Below are 19,741 nucleotides of genomic sequence, written 5' to 3'. Positions count from 1 at the left end.
CCCAACACCATTAAATGCAACATATTTCTGTGCTGTTACTGTCATAGGGGACGAGCATCCCGGTGGACAGGCAGGTACCATGGGAAACAGTACAGACTCTACAGCTGAAACCAATTCCCAGGGAAGACAAGCATCAGGTCTTGTAGGACTTGACTGTCTGTTGGGGTTGCAAATCTCCTGACAGAGCAGGTATGAGCAGAGGCCCAATCTGGGAAGATGCACAGCAGAGTTATTTGATGATACATAGATAGATATATATATATATAATGGATATTTATATTTCTGTATATATCTATTCGTATGATAGGTTATTTAAGGACAATGATGCACTTGCTTTAGCTGAATCTAAACATCCACCAGAAAATCCTTGACAAGCCCTTTTTGCCTAGAGCAAAGGGGCACAGATCCTACCAAGAGCAGGAAAGTTAATTTCCATGTTACTTTGAGCACAGGTTTTACTTGTGCATCAGTAGGACATGTATAATTAATGCAGTCTCTTCATTTCTCTAAGCTTTCAGAACCTTACAAGAATGTTAAAAGCATGTTAGCAGGTGCACCCATGGCTTCTTAAGTCAGTTTTCTGAGACTGTAACTTTCTAAAGCTTACTGTCCAGGCCCAGCATAAAAGCTCTTCAAGTCAGTGAGGAAAGTCCAGTGACATTCAACAGGTTTTCAGTCTGGGCTTTAAGGTATCTTTCTTCTCTCCCATAAAGATGGGCTGAGAAATTTGGGGCTGCTCAGCCTTGAGGAGGCTCCAGGGTGACCTTCTAGCACTTTCCAGTACCTAAAGGGGCCACAAGAGAGCTGGAGAGAGACTTTGGACAAGGAAATGAAGCAACAGCACAAAAGCTAATGGCTTCAAATCAAAGTGGGGTGGGTTTAGGTTAGATATTAGGAAGAAACTCTTCAGTGAGGGAGGTGAGACACTGGCACAGTTGCCCACAGAAGCTGTGGCTGCCCCATGCCTGACAGTGTTCAAGGCCAGGTTGGATGGGGCTTGGAGCTACCTGGGATGTGCTCCTGTCCATGGCAGGGGATTGAAACCAGATGATCTTTGAAGTCCCTTTCAACCCAAAGTTCTGTGATTCCTCTGTCAGCATTCCACTGTCAAACACAGCTACAATTCCCACTCCCTGTTCTTGAAGGACCACTAAAAGGAGCAAGTAAGATGCAGCAGGAGCTGATTTCCAAAGGACATGTACCTCCTTTGTACCAAATAAACCTCCTTTGATACACATGCTTCCCCCACCATACGACATCTCATTAGAACAGAGGCAATAGCACTGTTTTAAAGGTGATGCCTTAAAGCACTACAGCTTTTTGCTAGTTCTCAAGTACTTTCCCCCAGCCTATCCATGTCTGAAAAACAAAGTTGGCTTTGACTTGAATCCAAAAGATAATCAAGTACAAATGTCAAAGCAATTTTACAAATCAGAGTAATGTGAGCGATAGGGCTGGGAAGAGCAGAAGTAGATCTGACTATCTGTTTACAAATTAAAAGCTTCGTCTCCAATGCTTTCTGATCAACTGCAGTTTTTGGAGGCCAGACACCAGCTTTGGCTATCACAGTATGAATCCTGCAGCAAAAGTAGGTTGTGCCTGGATGTTTTGCCCAATGCAAAAGCTTTAATGCACTCTCAGGTACAGATTAACTTTAATAACACTGCATTCACAAATCGCTCGCTCACAACAGCCTTCCAAATACACAACATGTTACCAGAGCCCTCAACATAAGACGAAATGCATTTATGCAAATTCAGGCATATCTGTAAGGAAGCAATGTTGCAAACCCCTTTAAAAAATACAGTAGAAATTCGAGGGATTAACTTTGGCAGTCAACTGGGTTTTTTTTTTTCTTTTCCCCTTTCGTTTTGTTTTGCTGCCAAAACCAGTGAACAAAAAGCAGTGAATTTCTTTAACTAGATAGGTACATAGGGAGCTAAATTTTTGTTCTGATGACACCAAACCTTTGCAGGAGGTGGGACAGGTGAATATACTGACTGCACTCATTTCCTCTTTCCTCTCCTTCATTCAAGGCTGCAGAAGCATCACTTCTCACTGGGCATCCTGAGCTCTGCTGAGAGCCAGACACCACACCAGCCTAAAATGGTGACAATTCAGACATAGTCCACAGCTCTTCATGATGGATTCTGTTCACCCTTTCAGCTGCAGCTTCCCTAACACTGACATAGAGAAGGCTCAGGGTTTTCAGCGGTGCTCAGAAGTATCCCTCATTGACTTGCTCTTCATTTTCACAGGTTCAATGTTTATTGCACTGTTGTAAGAAAATGCTCAGAGAAATAAGATGCTGACCCCTTTTCTGAGTGCAGAGATATAAAGGGTTAAGATATAATCAAACTATCACCAACAATCACAAAGTTCTCTAATTAACTAAACAGTGACACTATAGCTGACTCAAGAACTTAAAGACTTCCTTTTTTTCCTCTCATTTAAACTTCTTTAATGATCTGTCATCGTCATGCTTTCAGAACTATTTCCATTCTTTTTCCAGAGGAGTTGTCATAAAATACCAGAAACACAGAGCCAAATAGAGACATCTTGGTATGGATTTATGCTGGAAGCAACCTTAAGACATACCACCTTAAGGGACACAGTTAGATGGATCAGCCCTGTTTAGGGCTACCTGACAGAGATGGCTGTACAGATTTGTCACCTCTTATGACAGCACAGTTCATTCCATAATTCTGTTTATCTATTTCTGCCTGTTACTGTAAAGAAAATCAGGTCACAACCATGACTCTGTGCAGCTCTCCTGTCCCTGGACAGAATTCTGCACCAGGCAGTTGTTTTGTGTTGTCTTCATTTTACACTCTGTGCAAGAAAGCAGTCAGCTAAACAATCTGCTAAAAAGGGTCCTCCTAAAACACATTTGCTGTTCATTAAAAAAAAAAACAAACCATATCAAAGTAGATATTGAAGAACCTCTCCCAAACCCCAGTATGTCAACAAATAAAGAAAAAAAGCATTCTGCTGTAAGCAAAGAAACAGTGTAACAGATAAAGAATGGAAAGATAAATAAATCAAATGACTGAAATGAAGACAATCTTTGAAAACTGTAGATTTCATGCCTCAGTGAAATTAAAATTACTCTAAGCATTTAATTGCTTCTAAGGTCCAAATAAGGTCCAATAAACAACATTGCTTCAGATTAGGTTTTTCAGTAGTTAATGGAGTTGCAGAAAATGATCGTAACATTCTTCTCAAAACAGTATCTCATAATTACTTGGGTCAAAATTTAAACTTTTTCAAATGTTCCAATGACTGCATACTCCTATAATACTCATCTAACTTTATTCTGCCTGTCTGAACAAAATGAAGCCTTCTGAAAAGAATATCTGCTATCATCACCCAATCCATTTGAGTGCCACAATTCCAAAAATGCATATGCTGATCCTCTCACTGCATGTGAAGAATATGACTTTTTTTTTCCATTCATTTTGATGTAATAAGTTACAAAAGTAATGGTTTGTTTTCCTCATTCATAAAGACTATTTTGAAAGTCCCAATTTCAAGCTCTCTGAATTTTCTCATCAGCCACTGAGTTTGAAGTCTACAATACATTGTGAGTTCAACTCCCAAGGCAAGAGAGATTCTAGGGAGGAGAGAGCCTAGGTTTGCTGGTTTTCATTCCCTGAAATCCTGGCAATGTGCCTGCTTGCAGTCTTCACAACTTCTAATGGAAAAGACAGACAGAATACCCCTCAGAAAAGAAAAAGTACTGTGTCCAGACATGCAAAAAAGAGGCATCCAGGTTTTTCAGAGGTTTCCAAACAGGGCAGCATGTGGAAAAATCAGTAAAAAGCACACTGCCTGATTATGTAAAATAAAACTAAACTGTCTCTGATGCGTCTATTTATTCTTCAAGTTCTCAGGTATGCTGAGTGAAGCAGCTCACAGTCTGCTCAACAAGAACAGACTGCACACCCATCCATCACACTTAAATGCAATCACTGGCAAACGTAACATCAGCTACTGCCTAAACTACAGAGATGCATTTAATACTCCCCAGTCAGCAATCAACCTTTTCCACATTTGTTCATAATCACAATGAATTGTTCCATTTTAATACTTTGTTTTCCTTTTCTTTTCCCATGGCAGTTTAGCGTGCTTCTTAAACAAGGTATTTATCTGGGAGGGAAAAAAAAATCTACTTTTCCAATTTTATTCCTGTGTGTGAGCAGAGATGCTTCTTCAAAGAAATGCAAATTATAGAACGAATTTTCTTACCTGTTGCAGTCCACGTGGAGCAGAAGATGGGATGCACTGAGTGACACAGCAATCTTGTGCCACTGCCCATCTGCCAGGCGGTAGGGGAACACCTCTGTCCTTGTCTTCCCATTAAACCTGTAGTGATACCTGATCTCGTCCCGCAGGCCACTGCTCTCCAGCTCAAAATAGCTGTGGTGAAAACATGGAGAGGAATCAGTTCCACTTCTGGACAGAATCATTGTCTCTGCTGCTTGCTTTTTAATTGATAGGTTTCTTTAACCAAACACCACGATCTAAAGAGGTTACTCAGCATGGATTAGCTACTAATTAATTTTTTTTAAAGAAGTACAGAGACAAGACTATACATGCAGAGCAGTACAAAACCAGCAATACTAATTACATGAAAACAGCTCACTTTCAAAGTATCACTTGTTAGCCCAAGAAACTGAAGTCATCTTTTCACCCATAAAACAGGTGCAACTACAAGAAAGCAACCTTTATTCTTTTCACCAAAATATTTTGTATGACTGCAGGCTTTGTAAGAAATTGAAAAATAAAGAATACTACATACATCACTACCACAAACAAATAAAAAGCCATTAAGGTAAGAAACCACCAGGTAATCGTTAAATTTGTATTTACTACTTGCAAATCCAGTTAAAAAACCACAACTGTTTATTTTTATGACTCCCCTACATGCAGTTGTGCTTAACTTATTTTCTGACTTTCATTGTTACTGCCGTGATCATTCAGCTTTAGAAGGGAAGGACAAAACCTCCTGGCTGGATTAAGGGTCTCCACATCTGGCATAAACCATCCAAGAGTCAAAACCTTCACACAGCTGTCAGACTCACAGGAGAGCTAATGAAGTGTGGCTACTAACTGGCCTCACAGGGGTGTGGAGGGAGCCAGTTCTTTCTCTAGGATGAATTGAGCCCCTCCAGGGCACACTGGCAGTGTAAATAGTGAAGTCTTCTCTTGGACTTCACCAAGTATTTGCATCATATCAAATCCTCTTCCTGCTAAAATGAAGCTCTGTACATAGACACAGGGTGATGCAGACCTCCATTTATAGTAGAAATACCTCTACAAGTAAATTAAGATGTTAGATTGTCAAGACAGTCCTTTCCCCATCTGTCTCCACAGTGTTATAGATTTTTCCCTATTGGCCAACACCAATTTAACATGGCATTCAAGAGATAGGTGCTGGTTTGAGGTAAGGAGGGAAAAATTACTGTAATGAAATCCACTTCTAAAACATAAATGCAACACAAACCAATAAATATTGGAGTGCCAATTTTCATTTTCCCAAAAGCCTATTACACTGCTTGGCAGTACACAGGACCTAATATAGCCTGTGTGCACAAGCATTACATGGGGACTTTTTCAGGATTTGATGTTACCAGTGAGGTTGAGGGTTTTGAACATAAATGAAAGAGAGTTCTTTGGGAGGAAACTTATGAGATGAAACAGTAGCTGGAAACATGTGCAAAACATCACAAGAGGCTGGGAAGGGGAACACAAAGACAGTAAGTTTTCACCAAAAGTGAAATTCAAGCCCTCCTCCATCCTGTCAATGCCTTGTCACCATATTTTTCATGCCAACAAGCATTATTGAATCACATGAATCTAAGACTCAAGTGGCAGAGTAAAAAACACAAGGAGGTAAAGGCAAAACCAACACCAAATAGAAACACAGCAGGCATAGGTATAAAAAAAATATATACAGAACACAGTGGGAAAAAATTAGGCAGTGTCTTGAAGCAACTGGACTGTTTCATGCACAAAAATGGGACAAGGAAGACAGAGAAACAGGGGTTTTCTAAACAGTAGAGCAGCATGCTGATTAACTACAGCCAGGCTTCATTAAAATACCTAAATCACATTCACACAAAACCTGGAGAAGATTTATCACTTTATTCTGATGCTTAGTAACAGGACAGTCAATATCCAGAAGATACTGCTGGTGCTCCCAAGCCAGAAAAGCACTAGGACAAGTACTGTCAGTGAAGTAATACTGAAACATTCTGTAATATCTAACTGTGTATGTATGTATACATATATGTATATATATAGTCAATCACAGAGGCTTCAGAGCCCCAAAACAAGACAATCTCCTGTTGCAGGAAGCAAATTGCTTCCTGACATCATTCTTCATAATTTCCAATAGCCACAGAGCTAATCACTCACCACACAACGATTTCTTTGTTAATGGAGAGGCAACAGTCCAGGCCTGGAAAGGTCAGTCAGATACTGCACTTAATCACATCTGTGCTCTATTATTTGTACAGCACAGGGAATTGCAAAGCTTCTCACTTGACAAGCTTTAGTGTCAATAGTTACCTCAGGACTGAGAACAGCTTGTTGCTTAGGCATCAAGCTTGGTGCCAATCTCCTGACTAATTTATACAGTACAGAACAGATTACTTAAAATGTCATGTAATAGCCACTGCTAACATTTTTATATATGTGCACCTAATGCATTAAGTGCCACAGGACTGCATTAAACACCACCTTTTAACTCTTCAGCGGCAGGAAAGGAGGGTGACAGCAGATAAATTCTGCACCTATTCTTCCTCACCCTTCAACACGTGTGTATCACAAGCAGTTACACTGAGACAAATATTGGTAAACACCAGTCAACAAAATCTCAACAGCAGAAATCCCAGTCAGCTGGGTTACCCCAACACATCTCTCTCTCTCTACATATATATATATAGCTCAAGTATTTAGAAAACACAAGGCAATGTAAACCAACACTCTTGTGTTGATTTTATTTTTTTAAGATGCAGAAATTCACACTGAGACCTTGATTACACACACACTTCATGATGTTCTCAGTTCAAAAGTTGTCTTTTCTCTACCAGAATATAAGTCACGTGCAAACAGCTTTCTCAGTAGCAAATATCATCTTTTCTTTCCTCCTCCCATCAGACTCTGAGGGAAAGAAAGCCTCTTCCAAAGCAATGACAGAAAGGCCATTCACTCTTGGAAATAAGTGCACCTGCTCTGTGTTGGAGTTCTAATCTGCAAATTGGGGAATGGAAGACAAATGAGGGGAAAAACAAACTCAGGCAAGAAATCATCAACCAGTGAGAAAATAATTAGTGAAGCCAGAGGAAATAAATGGATTTTTTTTTAATCTCTATCTCATCTTCAATTTGAAATGCGTTTGCACAAGTTTTTATCCACCATAAAATAAGAGATAAAAATGGGGAGGAGGGGAAATTAATAGAAGCTACCATACAAGAGGCAGTAAAATGAACTAATGTCTAATGGGTGTTTTGCAGGTACTTTCCAGTATTTTGCAAGAAACTAAAAGAAAACAAAGGATTAAAAGGAATCAGGGTTCCTGACAAGATTGCAGCATCTGGGACCATCTGAATAGATGTATCATCACTCAGTGTGATTTTTTCAATGCTGCCACAAGATCATATCAAAAGCCCAGGAGAGATCCCTGAGAATTGTGACAATCTCTGGTCACATGTGCATGAAGCCTGGGCCAGCCTGTCCTACAGTCAGGGCCCTGCTATCCTCCCCCAGACCTCTTCCAAGGAAGAAAGGTGTCAGACAGCAACCTCTCTGTCAACTTCTTAGCCCTGAGTGATGGTTTCTTGTTTTATTTATTATTTCTCAGCAACGATTTCTACTTTCGTATATTTTAAGTAAGGCATGATCAAAAGTTAACATGTGTTTTGACAGATGAAGTTCTCAGAACACATGTATTAGGAAAGCTTGTTTTTTATGGATCAGCAATACAATCTGACCTTGGGCTGAAATTCTCCCACTAGTAGAATTTCCCTATTTGCTAAGCATGTAAATTACTGCTGGCTTCTTTCGTACAATTATAGAATTCAAATGCTTTTTATAGGTCTATCCGCAGTCCCTCATTCAAATCCCAATGTATAAGAGAAAAACATTGCTAAATTCAGACTGATTTTATGCACATCAAAAAGAGTTGGTATATTTTAAGGGCTTGCAATGTGCTTTACAGAAGGACAGTATTATTCCACAGTGGATACAAGATGCTTTACAATTCTTTCTAACAGTTTTTGCAAGCCCTGCATACCTCACACACAAAAAATTGTTAGGAGAGGATAAAACTTAACATAGTTATGTTTAATGACTTTTTTTTCTTCCCCCTTTCTTTCAGTCACCACCATAGTGAATATTTAACTTTACATTTAACTGGTCATTTCACTTCCAGATCAGGAGAGAAAGGTTCCTAAAAGTGTACTTTCAGTTGGAAACACCTGCTGTGGATGTAATGACTGAAAAAAGCCGGAGAACTCACTATCAACATTAAACAAGAACATGTAAGATACCTGAAGCAGAAAAGGCAAAGTATTTCTATAAGGTGAGCTGACTTAACCCACCATCTACATTAAAGAAAAAGAGTCACCTGTTCATTATCTCAACCCACAGAAGTTATCTTATTCTGTGGAAACAGCACCATGCTTCATTCAAAGAATTTACTGCCATCAGGTTATGCAAGGGACAAAGGAAGGACAACTCACAGACTACAGGATCCCAAGACAGGACCCCAGGAAGAACTGTGGGATAGGTGTCCTCCAGAATATCCTTATTGTGCACAGCACTTTATTTCCTGATCTTTACCAGCCCAACATCTATCATGAGACACTAAAATATCCCACAATGAAGACAGCAGCACAATTGGGCATGAAGATTAAATGCTCCTATAAGAGCTCTAAGAACTAAAGCAGAACTACTTTTCGCATTCAATTCTGGCAATCTTCCTCCTTATCATATTCAAACATAAATAAAGCAGAGTTATCATTCTGACTTTACAACTTCCGTCATCCTTGATCAAGTGCCAAATGAAGCCCCACAGCCTCTTTCAAGGAGCAGCACCAGCACTTACAGCAGATGCTCTTAGAGCTACTGAACAGATGTCCCGGGGCAAAGCAGCAGGCACAGATGGCATCCCTGCAAATATGTACAAACTTGGGGTTGCCATCTAGTCACAACACTGTGCATCTGTTTCACATTGAGTGGGAGAAGGTCACAGAACCACAGGAGTTCAAGGATGGAAGCCCATTCACCTTGTACATGCTGCAGCAACACTAGGGTATCAGGCATCCCAAGTGCTGGGGGAAAAAATCACTGCCATAAGAATCAGACTGGTACTGCATAGAAACTTCTGGAAAATTCTGAGGCTGGTCAAGGCTTAGTTTTGTTTTTTGGTTTTTTTTAATAACAATGCAAATCCAGGAAAAGTCCGGAAATCAGTCATTGTGATATCATCAGCTATAGATTCAGGAAGCTTCTGCACAAATCAGTCTATTTGGATTTGTTTGCTCACATGGCTTTTTCATTTCACAACAGCATTGTGCTATTTAATGATAAAAATGGCTTCAGGCAAGACTATGCTTTGCATATTTGTAGAAACACTCCTTGATGTATTTAGAGACAGGCAACGAATCTGCATGCATTATCACAGAGATTTCAGGATTTTCAGTCTGCAGGGATGCTGTGATGAATCACAGGCCATTCCTCCTTGGCCTTTTGCTGCTCCTCACCATGCAGTGAGTCTGCATGCGCTGTGGGACACACTCTGTTGGGTGTGCATGCCAAGCCTGGACAGCAACATGAAAGTTTAGTTTTAAATCTTGTTTTAGCAGTCCTCAGTGCAAAGCAAATCAGGCCAGGAGCAGGCACTGGGCACTATGCTGCAGATAAGCTGGCAGGCATCTGCCCAAGGCTCTGCCCTGTCAGTGATGAAGTCACGGCGAGAAAAAGCAGTGCCTCTGAAAGGAAAGATCCATCTCTTCAAACGAAAGGAAACACTCACTTTGCAGTTGTCACCACAGCTCTGTGCAGATGCAAAACTAGAACAAGCTACAGCTGTCAAGGCGAATATTTCAGTCGCTTCCACAGGCACTGTTCCTGTACCCTAGTTACTGTAAAGTGACAGGGCAGGATTCCAAGCTCTGAAGCATTAAGCATGGTGAAACAGTGGATTTTGAAGAAATGCTCTTTACACGCTCAGGCGCACACATCTACTCCTCCACTGCATGTGCACCTTGAGGAACACATCTGGTGCAGTGAAAGTCTCGTGTGGTGCAACTGAGACTGCCAGAGTGGCCCTGGATGGTAAGACAGGAAAGCTTCCTAACATCCATACTTACAAACCATCCAAAGCTGCTTTTTACAGCTGGTTCAAATACAGACAGACCCAGAGGCTGCACAGCAAAACCATACAGGGCAAATCGTCACTTATGCGGCATTAGAGACTCACTGCTGTGGCAGAGATTACACACTGATAGCACCAAAGTCAGGCTGACATCAGGCAGCACAAAAGGTGTTGTGAATAGAAGGATCACCTGGGACAATGAAATAGCCTGCTGAAAAATCAGATTAACTTTCTACAAAGCTGAATCCCAAATATTGCATCACCTGCTCCATTGCAAAAGTATTCCTTTTACGCAAGCAAATCCAATATAGCCAAAATGTAATGCTGAACACTTTCAAACCTCTCAAGTAAAAGCCAGAAAGTTCAACTTCACTGTGCTATGGGCCACCTAAAAAGGATTCTTTCAAACATTTCTATCCTTTCATTTCGAGGAAAAGGAACTAAATCCAGTCAAATAAATGACTTTGTTTTTCTGTTCAGACCACTCTGAGGACAACAGGAACAGCATTATACCAGACTAGCTTGAAACATTTAACAGTAAACACTCCCACACTGACACCTTCTATTAGTATAGAATATTTATTAACATTTTGTCTTTTGTTCCACACATCTTCTACATGGCAGCTGGGCATGAGAGCTGCAAGGCATTAAGCATTTATGATGTGTTTGTGCACCTGCAACTAGGCAAAGGTCATCCTAATACAAATTTACTTTCTCTTTGATCATGTAAAGAAAAAAGTAACCCCAACATCTGCCTGCCAGGTAAAAGACAGCTGGAGTCAGAGCTGGTACAAGGTGGGTACATATTTTCATGGCACGTGTTGTAAGGATTGACCTGAAGCATTTTTGTTTCCATTTCATATGTCTAAAAATCTATTGTCACTGTGGCTGCAACCTGCCTACTATCTGAAAAAATGCCTGGTTTCTCTCCTAGTCCTAGTAAACCAAGTAGGTAATACCACAGTGCACCTAAAAATTGCACAGCATCTTAGCAGCCTTCAGAGCTAGCACGGCCAGCAGGACAGAAAAGAGTTACTACTTAGAGTAAGGTGAACTTACGACTCCTTTTAAATGTACCTTAAAAAAACTCCAATAAACCCACACAAAAACAACCAAAAAACCACCCTCACACTAAACACTAACTTTACTGAAAAATAACCTGACAAAAGAAAATATTCATTCCTTCCCATATCACCACTCCCAATACCACATCTCCTTGTACCTCACACTTCCATCCTGCAGCTGTCCCTGAAGGGCTCATTACTCACAACCCTTGCCCAAAGGTTTGTTCCCCTTTTGCAATCCACAAAGCATTTGCATGTGAGGACTTTCTGAATGGGGGCTGGCTACTTTTTAAGGCTAACCTTAACCTGGGACTCTGAGCTGGCATTAGCCCAGGGATCTTTGTGGGTATGCAGAAGCCTAGAGCTGCCAGTGTGACCAGACAGTCCTTCCCTCCCTCGTGCTCATCAGTGCAGCAACAGCTCAGCTCAGGGGATCCCCAAATCCACAATCTCTAAATACCAGATTTTCACAAAACAAAAGAGGATAACAGCTTTTTAAACTAATGAGGTCTGCCACCTGAGTAAAACTACAGTATCTGAAAACAAATTACCTTAATTGCGGTGCCCTTAGAAGAAAGGTTCTTCCCTCTGCTCTCAAATTCAGCAGCCTTTCAGTGATTCCTTACATTATGACAAATTCCACATGTTGCAAAAAGTGGAATATGCCAAAATTATCTTAGGTCTGGGCATTCTTTAGATACTTCAAGTTAGCTAATTCAGACTCTCCTCATAAGAAAAAAAGGACATTTAATCACCGGAACAAACAGTTACCATCCCTTAGTGAAGAGCATCCTGGAACTAATAAACTGTAAGGCTGTAGTAAATCAACATGGTGTCTGTCAATGGATACACTGCCAACTTGGCAAAAAAATCAAGGTCCATGCATCCCCCTTAGCTGAACTATCTTCATTATAACAAAAAAGGAAAAAAAAAAAAAAGAAAAAAAAACCACACCTACAGGTCAAAAAGACCTCTGCCCAGGTGAAGACCCTTCCTTGGGCTTGCACAGGAGTTGGCTGTAATTACAAAACTTGTATGAAAACTACTAACCAACCATAATAGAGGGGCTGTACTTGAAAAGTAACTAACTCTGAACTTCTGGGTATAAACCACAGTGTGGAAAATCCTGCCAGCATGCTTGGTTTGTGTGAAGCCACTGAGCGCCCAGGCTCATGCAGATCTGAAATAAATAACTGATGTCTCTCTCAAGTGTGTAATTACTGGCTTGTTGCACACCAGGTAACAGCCAACAAACATTTCTTCTAGATTCGCAGAAGAAAAAAAAATAAATAAATAAATCTTTTCCTTTGCCCTCTCTCAAGGCCCAGTCCATGTCTTCTCCATCCATATGCCCTCAGTCCCAGGCAGCCTCCCCCTTCCCTGCCCCACTGCCCTGAGCTCTGGCAGCTCTCCACAGCCAGCAGGGCAGGCACTGCCAGCCCCCTCCCTTCTTGGAGACTGCCTGCAGCAAAGCAAGCACACAGGCACCACTGCAAAACCACAAACCAAATCCAAAAAACCAGACACATCACCCACACTACTGTCAATGACACAAATGAACATCAATATCATGTTGCAAACATCTAACTGGCTTATTAACTAGGGGAGTTACATTCTCAATGAGCAGCCCAAATTCAGCAGACAGTTTTCAGAAAGTTGCATTTAGTGTAAGTTTGAGTCATTCTGGTTCTTTGCCTGTGTCAGATGGTCGTAAAACAATCAAACAGAATAACTCAGCGAGCTGGAGAAGACTCCTGGGGGACCCCCACATCCTGCTCCTGGCTGACCATAACATTTCTGCTCTGTCCAAATTCGGGTTTAAACAGTTTCAAACTGTCAGCCATTCTCCTCCAATTGCCAACGTGGTCCAATCAATGTGTTTCAACAGCTGGTTACGAGCAGCATGTTAATGCTTCAGAGAGACAACAATTGCCAGCCTAGTGTACATAAAACACCTGCTCTCAGCAGGGAGGCACAGGATGGAAGGGAACTCCTCGAGTAGTAACTCCTCTCTCACAATTCTTAAATCAGTGCAAGATTTATGGAACAGTTTGTCTTCACTTTACTCTCTTGCATACTTTAACCCCAAGAACAGAAGCAGGTGAGCACAATTCTATTTGCATTTGCATCTCTAAAGACCTTTTAAGAAGGAAAACAATGTGGAGATGCCTCACATATTTCACATCACTTCATTCAGAGAGTGGAAGTAAGGCTCGATCTTTATATTCCCTTCACAGCTTTCCAGTTTAGCAATTCAACATATAAATATTCATAAAGCTGTGTCCTTTACCCTAAGACAAAAAGGTTAATGGATACATTTGCAGAGTTTTTCCTTCCCTTTCTGAATCTTGGGCATCTTGGAGTCCAATATGCATATACCCATCTTGCAGAGAACAATCTAAAACATAGCAGGGAGTAAATCCAATTTTTCAGGTTTACAACTAAGGTCAGAAGTCACTTGCAGAGGCTTCTTTTCATCAGCTAGGTTTCAGTGAATAATTTAACTAACTTATTACCCCTTTGTGTTTTTAATTAAACATATAACAGCCTGGTAGCCTTCCAACTGTTTTTTGTAAACACACAGCTTTCTATCTGCTCCTCAACAGCCTCAGGAGCCATTCACAGTGTCACCTGTAGGGAAGGATCCAACAATGGACTGGAGTCCCATATCTGTTTCACATCCCCACCCAAAACTGACCCGCAAGGAACAGAACTCTTTCACTATGAGCCTGACACATTTATCAGAATCCCCCTGAATATTTATATCCACACTGCTTGCTGCTACACAGGGAAGGGGCAGATTTTCACTCGATAAATCCATTTCATCATAGCAGTTTGATCAGCTTACAGATTTCCAACTATCTGGCATGGCATATATTTTCTGAAGTTCAGGCCCTAGACATAGGTTACAAGCATATACTTAAAAAAAAAAAAAAAAGTTTTTAATGCTCCCTGTAAGAAAATCTTCAAAACAATCATCTTATGACTCAGTCCTTTGTTCTATCATGGTGAGATCTCCCATTATGAAATGCTCTTCAGGAAGATTGGCACATGGGTACCTGAACATCCTTGGCATATTCCTCCAGATGCTCATCTTGGCCAGTGGTGGGGAAGAACCATCAATGTATCTCAAACCCAGAAATTAAACAGCTGAAAGGCAATGCTGACTCCATCTAGTTTATCTTTCTGAACCATGCAAGGCCAAGCGGGTACAAAGCAGGCAGACAGCTTCAGGTGAAATTGTATTAAATCACTGTTGAAATGAGGAATTTCTTGGAGGAGGGGATTTTAAGTATCTTTGTGGCCTTTTCTAAGTGTTTGGGTGGTCTAAAGAGTCAAAAGTTGTAAGCAAAATCACTCACAAAGCTCATGCAGGAAGAATTAGCTAGCATTATTTTTTCCAATCAAAATAGTTTCCACCTTCTGCATCCCCAAGTAATATGTTTGTCCATCCCATATAATACATTATTATCTCTAATTTAGGAAAGAAAATATAATCTTCACATTTACCACTGTATTCCAGATAACTATATACACAAGCTGCACAATCAGACTGTCCTATTAGAATTTATCTGTGTTAATTAAGATTTCCATTTTCCAAGACTTACTTTAAGACATTTGAAGCATGAAAAAAAAGTCTTTATCATCATTAAACCGATTCAACAAAATAGTAACAAAGATGCATTGTCATCATTGTACTATAAATCCTGTCCATCAAATGATGATATAAATTAACAGCAATTCTCTAATTGCTATGAAATATCCATTTAGAGTAACAAAATAGTACATCTAAATTACTGACTTCAAGAAAAATTGTATTAATCTTTTTTTATTATCTTCAGTTTAAGAGTTCCATTCTACTGGAAAATAAAAACCTGCTAAAACTTACTAGAGAAATGAAATTTAAACCAGGCATTCTATGTATTATTACCTTAGGACAATCATCTCTACTACAGTAAAAGGCAGAATATATAAACACACCTTTTCATTGCTTGTAATAACACCTATTTCTCATCTGTTAAACCTGTACACAACAAAAAAAAGGTATTTCCCATAGAGATATGAACTCTGGCATCAAGAGCTAACACAGCTTCTTTTCTTTTTGTTGACCTCCTGCACATTATGAAGGCTTGAACTTTTAACTTGGCCACTTTTGGTATGCTGGTAAAAAAAAATATGCCTCTAACTAGAATATCTCCTGTTTTGTGCAAAGAGAAGAAATTGAGAAGAGTTCTTGGTTTTTCCATAGTCAAAAACTGTACTGCTTAAGTAATAAATGTACCCTTATACTTGTTCCCACACATCTTAATCATGATGAAATAAAGATTGCTCTTTATTATTCTCTTTGCAGTGTCTGTTTTCATAGACACAGGGGAAATGGAAAAAGCTTGACCAAAAGAATGGATGGCACCAGAACAGAACCGTGAGAATTATCAAAAGCTTAGTAGGAGCAATAATTAATAAAAGGCTTCCCCTGTGACATGAGTCTGCACCCATTTCAGTTCCCATGCAAAGCTACAGAGAGAGTGGAGCTGTTAGAGAAACATTAAAAATCATCAAACTGAATGTTCTGCTGTTACACTGATCTAATGTAAGCAGAGTCCTCTTCAGCAGTGCCCCAAATCTTTGTTCTCTGCTTCTCATCCGTGTTAAAAAGCACTTTCTCCACTGTCATCCACTTTATTGATCTCTGTCATCACAGACCTGGGGGTCTGAAAGCAGTATCTTTCCCAAGGTCTGTGGAGCAACTTGGGAAACAAACAGTGACTTTAAGGGATACACAGCAAATCCCAAAAGGAAGGATACCCACAGCAATCCCTCTGACACTCAAAGTAACAGCAGTCAAGGGCAGCACCAGACGTGCCTGTTCTGACTTCTGCATGGAACTACAGATTGAAACTTCCTCAGTTACTACACAGAGCTACAAAGGTTTAACTGAGACTAGCAGGCAGTCCTCCAACTGTATGTATTTTAAAGCAGATGTCATAACTTTAAATATTATAGATAACCTCTGTGCCAGAGAGGACAACAGCAGTGTATTTTGTTCAACCAAGATTACTCCTGCATAGCACATCTCCCTACAAGCCTCTGCCTGTCAAGATAGAGGGCTCAAGGAGCTGCATTCAGTAGATGCCATATCTAAAAATCCATGTGCCTTGCATTGTATAATCATCACTGCCTGTGTAGTTTGACCTTGGATTTTGCTAAGTGCAGGCATGTGACAGCATTTTTCTGTTCAATGGCTGTCCTCAATGTCCTGTTTCTCAAATAAATAATAAACAAACTCTTAACATGGCAAACTGATCCTGTTAACCATGACTGCAAGAGCTGCAACAGCCTGGAAAAGCTTGAAAGAATTGAAAAGTAATGCAAAAGGAATGACAGAGTAAGAGAAGGAAAATGGGAACAGATGGAGGGAGGGATCCCTCTACAATGTGAAACAAGATTCTTCTAGACTGAGACAATGGCCTGAAAAATGCAAGAAGGAATAAAGTAAAAGACCAATAAAGTAGAGGTGACAGAAAGGTATAGAATGGGGAACTAGCAAAGTCCTCCCCCTAACTGGAGAGCTTTGTCTGGACATCTCTGCCGTTGCACTGGCAAAAGGCATCACTGAAAATTTGGTCATAATGAAGCCACTGCCTTCTTCTTCCTAAAAAAAAGGGAAGAAACTAAAATTTTTTTTCTAAAAAAAGGGAAGAAACTGGGCTAACAATTGAGTATTATGTACATGATTAAGACAAATACCAACAGGATGTTTTTAATAAAAGTGCTGCAGAATAACTGGTATTAGATTTGAAATGGGAGCAGCCAAAGAATGTCCCATTACTTGTATTACAACAGAAGAGACCAGAACTAGTCTTTTATGTGCCAGACTAGACACAAAGGTCCTTCAAGACCTAACAAATTATTAAAGAAGCACAAAGTTACAAATAGAAGACTATTTGATGCAACACACACTTTGAAACATCAAAATATCATTGGAATTGTATTATGGGCCATAATACAAAGTACACCTTTTTTGTAACAGACTGATGTCTGCCACTAAAACAGGTAACCAAATAGACCTCTTTTTCCTCCTACACTGACAACCAGAAAAAATAAGGGGGGAAAAGAGACATACATGAAACAGGAACATAATGTATTTACGTTGAGAAGAAAGCATTCACACTATTATATGGAAGCACCAGTAGCTTAATTGCTTAATAGCTCAGTTGATGAATCTCAAAGAAAACATATTCTTTTATAATGTTATAAAACATAGTGATGCAAGAAACATGCAAGTTTAACTTTTATGAAAAAGCAAACTCCAAAGCACCTATAATAAACTAGTCAAGAAAATTGCATTACAAGGTCTGTAACTTCCAAAGTGCACTGCATTTATACTACATTGGCTTTGATCTTTCTGTTTAAGTTCTTTTACAGGCCAGGATACATAAATAATGGATTCCTCCTAGAACAAAAAAAAGAACTAGAAAAAAAATAGCAAATAGCAAACTATGAAGAAAGGCTCTAACTTGCATGTTAGATTTTGCATCTACCATTTCAACACGTTGTCCAAACAGACCACTGAGCATTCATAGCATCTTTTATGTTGTTACTGCTGCAAGAGAGAGAAACAAATTCCTCTTACCTGTGCTCTAACTCTCGGATGGACAATATAACTCCAGAAGTCGATGCCTTTTGTTGCAGAGTGGCCAGAAACGTGAACTCACTTTTATTCCGGAAGAGCTGAATTAACTTCTCACTCACATGGGGTGCTGCGTGGATTTCTCTTTCTGTATCTAAGAATTTTATTTTCAAAAGAAAAAAAAAAAAAAAACAGGAAATAACAGTGCAGTAAAAATGCCAAGTCAGAAAGATTCAGATTACATTTTTCATTTTCACATCAATATTTTTCATTTTTGAGAGTCATCTGCCATGCTCCACCACTGCATTTTTTCAATGAGAAAAACCCAAATGCCATCTCTGTCAGCATGCCCACTTGTCACTTTGACAAGTTCACAACTGGTCAGCTACTGATTTTCTGATGGATTTTTTGACGGGATGCTGAGCCATTTGTGTCTGCTGCGAGCAGATTAAGTTGCTGTAAATAAGGTGTGCTGCAGTCAGATAAATAGGCTCCTAAATTCTGAGAAATCTCAGGCACTGCCTCTCCCAACACAATGCACCAAGCTCCAATTTCAGTTTTACCACTGACTCTGTTGCCACCTCTCCCTCGTACATCACAGGAAGCCTGTCCTGGCACAGTGTAAGGCAGAGATGTATTATTGCTAATAATGCTATACGGCTGTGCTCCTGCCTAGGAAATAAATACAAGACACGCTCGCAATCCACGGCCGTTCCAGGGATTTCTCAGTTTAAACAAGCAAAGTATGACAGCTCATACAATATTTATTAAACTACAGCCTGACCAGGCAGATGCAGAAACATTCCAGCCTCTCTAATCCTGCTGATGTCCAAGCACCATCGCGCCTTCTCAGAGCTGATCTTCCAAGATTGAAATGCATCATCATCTCCCACCACATTCATTTTTAACTCACCCTTCTATTCACCATGCACCATCTCTAAAAAAGACAATTGGCAACAAAAGGGAGAAATCATGGCATTTCATTTCACCTTCCTGCCCACTGCCACGTCTCTCGTGCTGGGCCTTTGTCACACATTTACAAGAGCTGAGCCACTTGCAGTTCCTGGATGTCACAACCAATTAAAAACCTGGTGTGCTTCCTTTCCAAAGGTTTTGCTTCGAAGCCAAAAATGCTGGCACACATTCTCAGCTGGTAGGAAACCAGATAACTCCACTGAATGCCGAGAATCCAGCCCAGCATGCATGATGTAACACACAAAGGAGTGATGAAAATTACAATTCAGAATTTCACTGCAGGGAGAAAAAAAGAAAAAAAAAAGAAAAAAAAACCACCCAACACTATAAAAAGGCCCCATTGTGTCATTAAATGAGGCTTTGCAGACAGAAAGAAGAGAGACTGGCTTGGAAAACAACCTAAAACCTCAGACACACAACTACTGAGGGAATGCCATGGACTGAAACCAAACACCAAGGAAAAAGTATTCAAGCATGTTTGGTAATTGGGTGTCTCAGTTTTTCCTGTGCAGCCTAAAGCCCTCCAAATGAGCTTACACACCCAGACTCGTACCATGCTTGCACTCTGAAAAGCTCACCCCTGAAAAGTACTACAGATTCAACATCCAAAATCACTAGTCATCATTTAAAAAAATCTTTACCAGGGGCTCAGATCCTCATGATAAATAAATATAGTGCCCATTTTAT

The 19,741-nt window shown here is 40.1% G+C and overlaps 1 protein-coding gene across 6 annotated transcripts in view; it reads right to left on the bottom strand.

Annotated features, from left to right (window-relative positions):
• Positions 1-19,741, bottom strand: part of NELL1 (neural EGFL like 1) — a 273,189-nt gene that overhangs the window by 230,888 nt on the left and 22,560 nt on the right. For all 6 annotated transcript variants that reach the window (XM_085063246.1, XM_085063242.1, XM_085063245.1 and 3 more), the window contains exons 3-4: positions 18,083-18,233; positions 4,249-4,419 (exon numbers count right to left, since the gene is read on the bottom strand). In XM_085063246.1, the coding sequence (XP_084919372.1) occupies positions 4,249-4,419; positions 18,083-18,233 (322 nt within the window). The remainder of the gene's footprint in view (positions 1-4,248; positions 4,420-18,082; positions 18,234-19,741) is intronic.

Source organism: Lichenostomus cassidix, chromosome 5 (assembly GCF_008360975.1).
Source record: "Lichenostomus cassidix isolate B80296 chromosome 5, HeHo_3.0, whole genome shotgun sequence".
Lineage (NCBI taxonomy): Eukaryota > Metazoa > Chordata > Aves > Passeriformes > Meliphagidae > Lichenostomus > Lichenostomus cassidix.
Note: the sequence above shows the minus strand (reverse complement) of the source record. Positions and strands in the feature narration are given on the sequence as shown.